The 3,927-nt window shown below is 38.0% G+C and overlaps 1 protein-coding gene across 1 annotated transcript in view; it reads left to right on the top strand.

The window, feature by feature from the left end:
* COPS8 (COP9 signalosome subunit 8) overlaps window positions 1–2,969 on the top strand; it is a 13,435-nt gene extending 10,466 nt beyond the window's left edge. The window contains exons 7-8 of the mRNA XM_032277829.1: window positions 910–957; window positions 1,778–2,969. Of these exons, the coding sequence (XP_032133720.1) occupies window positions 910–957; window positions 1,778–1,857 (128 nt within the window). The 3' untranslated portion in view covers window positions 1,858–2,969. The remainder of the gene's footprint in view (window positions 1–909; window positions 958–1,777) is intronic.
* The last annotated feature ends 958 nt before the right edge of the window (window positions 2,970–3,927 follow it).

The following is a 3,927-nucleotide window of genomic DNA, read 5'->3' as shown; positions in this document are numbered from 1 at the left end:
CCACCTTCCGGGTTCAAGTGATTCTCCTGCCTCAGCCTCCCGAGTAGCTGGGACCACGGGCGCATGTCACCACACCCGGCTAATTTTTGTATTTTTAGTAGAGACAGGGTTTCACCATGTTGGCCATGCTGGTCTCAAACTTCCGACTTCAGGTGATCTGCCCTCTTTGACCTCCGAAAGTGCTTGGATTACAGGTGTGAGCCATCACATCTGGCCAATCTCCCATCCTTTTATGGAACCATTTCTAACTGAGCTTGTCCTTAATATCCAGACCGTTGTCTTTTAAAACAAAAAAAAATTTTTAAATTCTACCCTCCCCCCCCCCCCCCCCACTTTCTGCTTGCACTCAAGTCACATGGGTACTTTTCCTGTGGCTTTCACTTTCACCAAGTTAATTTCTCTAGCCTCCCTTTCAAGGCCTTAATTTCTGTGACCTGTCCTTGTTGTCTTAATCTGAATTCTCAGCCCCTCAGTCTTGCTGTCTGAAGTGAACCACACTTGTTCCCGCCTGGTTGTTTCTCTTCGACCTACTGACCAGGGGTATTCTTTTCTGCCAGGTCTTTAGAGCCAGGCTTAGTGCCCACTTCCATATACCCTCCTGCATCCATGTCAACCCAAATTTCCATCCACCTACCCTGAATGCCTGTTGTTTAGACATTGTTGAACATACAGTAAAGGCTTCTCAGTATGGTCAGCCCTTTGAGGTACAAAGAGTGGGAAGACATGATCCCAGTCAAGTGAGATAGTGGGGAAGGGTAGTATAAGAAAGACTTACAATGAACACAATTGCTGTCCCTGTTTGAGAAACAAATGGCCCTAAATGCATGTTGTCTGAAAATAGCATGTTCTGTGAGAGGTCTTAACAATGACTTCTGTAAATTGAGCTGAACATTTTTTTTTTTAATTTAGTTGCAGGGGCCCTTGATGTTTCCTTTAACAAGTTTATTCCCTTATCAGGTATGTATTTTCATATGCACATGTTTTAAATGTCTCATTGTTCCTGATTTCCTTTTTGTAGTTTGTATGTATATGTGTGTGTGAGGGTGTGTGTATGTATTCCTCACCTCGTAAACAGAGGTTGCATTTCATAAACGTGTAGTAATACTTCCGGCTACAAGAGTGAAACTGGGCTCCCCAGAGCTTGCCTTGAGGTGGTGACCTCCTCTGGGCCAGCGGCAGAGCCTTCTCACTGTCATGTCGGGGAGCCCTGCCAGAGCTGCTCACCAGCACTCTTATTCAGAAGGCACCCCCAGGCTGATATGTCATAACTTAAGTATTGGAGTTACTCAGCACTTAATTCCTCAAAAAACCCTCAAATTCCTTGAGGTTCTTTGTGGGGTTTTTTTTGTTGTTGTTGTTGTTCATTGACAATTTAATATTCTTCAGTGATGCCTGGGGCATGGGAGACACTCTTATTTCTTGAATTTAATGTTGCATGGGTAAGGATATTTTCAAGAAGAGCTGTAATCTTTTAAAAGAGATGCTGTATGGTGAAAGTATCTTTAACCTTTACATAGACTACTTCGATAACAAAACATCAGACATGTCTTTACTACCAGTTAGGTAAAACCATACTCACAAAAATTCAGATTTCTTGGCTTGCTTTTCAGAAATACCCAGGCCTCTATGATGTAAGGTTTTGTCTAAAACCAGGACAAATCTAAGAACATTTCACTTATTGTTATAAATTGAAGGCAGTAGTAAAGGTGGGTGTTGAGGCCAGACCTTTGCTACAGTGCTATCTAACCCGAAGCGTGTTTGTTTCTTTAACCTACAGAGCCTGCTCCAATTCCCCCAATACCCAATGAACAGCAGTTAGCCAGACTGACGGATTATGTGGCTTTCCTTGAAAACTGAATTCTCGCTCTGAGTTCAAGATTCATCTTCAGAATCCTGTATACTGACAAATACAGAAATGTAAAGTTTGTATTTTCAATTTATTGGATGGATTAAGCACCTCAGCATTCCTTACCGAGTATGTGATAAAATACATATATAATATAAAATATACTATATACATTTTGTCCTTCAACATTATGCAGAACAGTTGCTGAAACAGTTCTCAGTTTGTAATATTTAATAATCTGGATGGAGCCTGTCAGTATTACAGTTAGTTTGTTTTCTAGTGACTCATAAAATAAGATTTCCTGTTTCATGTAGAATAGTGTTTGTCAACTGTCTTTTCTCTGCCCCAGCACATGCCACACTCTTATCTGTACCATTGGTTGATAGTTGCAATAATTCATTTGGATTTGAAGAAAGACTGCCCCCAGGCACAGTATTTGAATTGCTGGGGATCCTGATTCACCCTCTTTGGAGAATATACTTTCTTTTCACCCCCCACGTCCTGAGAGCCACTAATGTAAAATACAGAAACATAGGTGAGGAACAAATAGACCATTTCCATACTAAACCAATTTGTTAACTTTAGATTTCTTCCGATAGTGTGACTATCCATTGCTGGCAGTGGAGGGCTTGCCATGAAGATGCAGCCTATTTAAGGCATTCGTGAGAAGTATTAAGTTGTGCTGTCTCCTTTTACAAGGGAAAACTTAAGTGTGGAATGCATTCTATGGGGAAAGAAGCTATGAAGATGCATGAAACACTTTGTACAACTATCCTGCAGCCCATTGGTTGCTTCTATTTATCCCTTGGCCCAAGTTCTGCCCTTTGGAGAAATGCTGAGCAAGTCTTTTATTCTCTGTGTGACAGCCCTCTGAATATTTGAAGTTCTTTGTTGTAACTTCAGGTTATAACAGCCCTTAGTTCATTTATTCTGCATTTGTTCAATAAATATTTAACTGAATTCTTCAACTATTTCATTTAAGGTAGTTTCTAGAAATTTCACTGTCTCAATCTTTCTGTGGACACAGTCTATTTTGTCATTGTCTCAATGTGAATTTCTTAAATAGAAATGAGCTATACGGTGAATCTGTGTAGTGATAATTACATTATTTATTTTAAATGCATTTTAGTGGCTATTTCAGTTTTTCTTAACATATATAGGAATACTTTTTGAATTGCAATTTTATTTAACCCGGATAGGTAAATCATATTAAAATTCCTTGTTTTACAGTTGAGGAATTGGAAATTCAAGAAGTCAGAGGATCAGTAGAGTGATCACAAGAATGACAGAGCCAGTTTTTTAACTTCCAGGTATTAAGTACAAATTGTATCCATGGTTATTTTTAAAAGCAGATTAGAGTCAATTCAAATGTTCATTAATAGCAGATTGGTTGAATAAACAACAGTGTAGACTATGCAGCTGTAAGAGGAGTGAAGATCTCTATACTGAACTGGAATGATCTCCAGAGTGAGAACATAGAAAGTACATGTAGTTTATATGCGTACTTAGAGGGTAACAAAAAGAGAATGATTACAATTATATTTACATACATATTTCCTTATATTTCAAAATGAAGCAATTAAGGGATATATACAAAATCAATAAAATAGTTCCCTAAAGAGGAAGGAGAGTACAGTGAACTAGAGAAAAAATAATCTCAAGTGACTCAAACACAGTATTTCAATTTTCCATTGTCAGTGAGATGCACACTACGGGCAAAAAAAAAAACCTTAGACTAATGAATGTGTTTTTTCATGATTGATTTCCCAAAATCTTGATGTCATTATTATTAAAAGTATATTATAGACTAAATTAGTAATTGTGTAACAATAGACCCTAGTAATCTTAAATTTGACATGGAAACCTCATTATATGTTTTATTTTTCTTTGTAAACGTAACTATCTCCCACTCCTGCCTACTGAAAAGGTCTAGAATAATTACAGTTCAGTAACCGTGAGCACCACTAGTACGTAGATTGTATTCTCTCATTTTCATTTGCAATTAAAAGAAATAAGAACTTATTTGCAAAACAGCTAATAGGTCCAGGGCAATAAACGTACAGGTTCATATCTGGTACAAG

Source organism: Sapajus apella, unplaced genomic scaffold (assembly GCF_009761245.1).
Source record: "Sapajus apella isolate SASKATOON/1434 unplaced genomic scaffold, GSC_monkey_1.0 scaffold10, whole genome shotgun sequence".
Taxonomy (NCBI): domain Eukaryota; kingdom Metazoa; phylum Chordata; class Mammalia; order Primates; family Cebidae; genus Sapajus; species Sapajus apella.
Note: the sequence above shows the minus strand (reverse complement) of the source record. Positions and strands in the feature narration are given on the sequence as shown.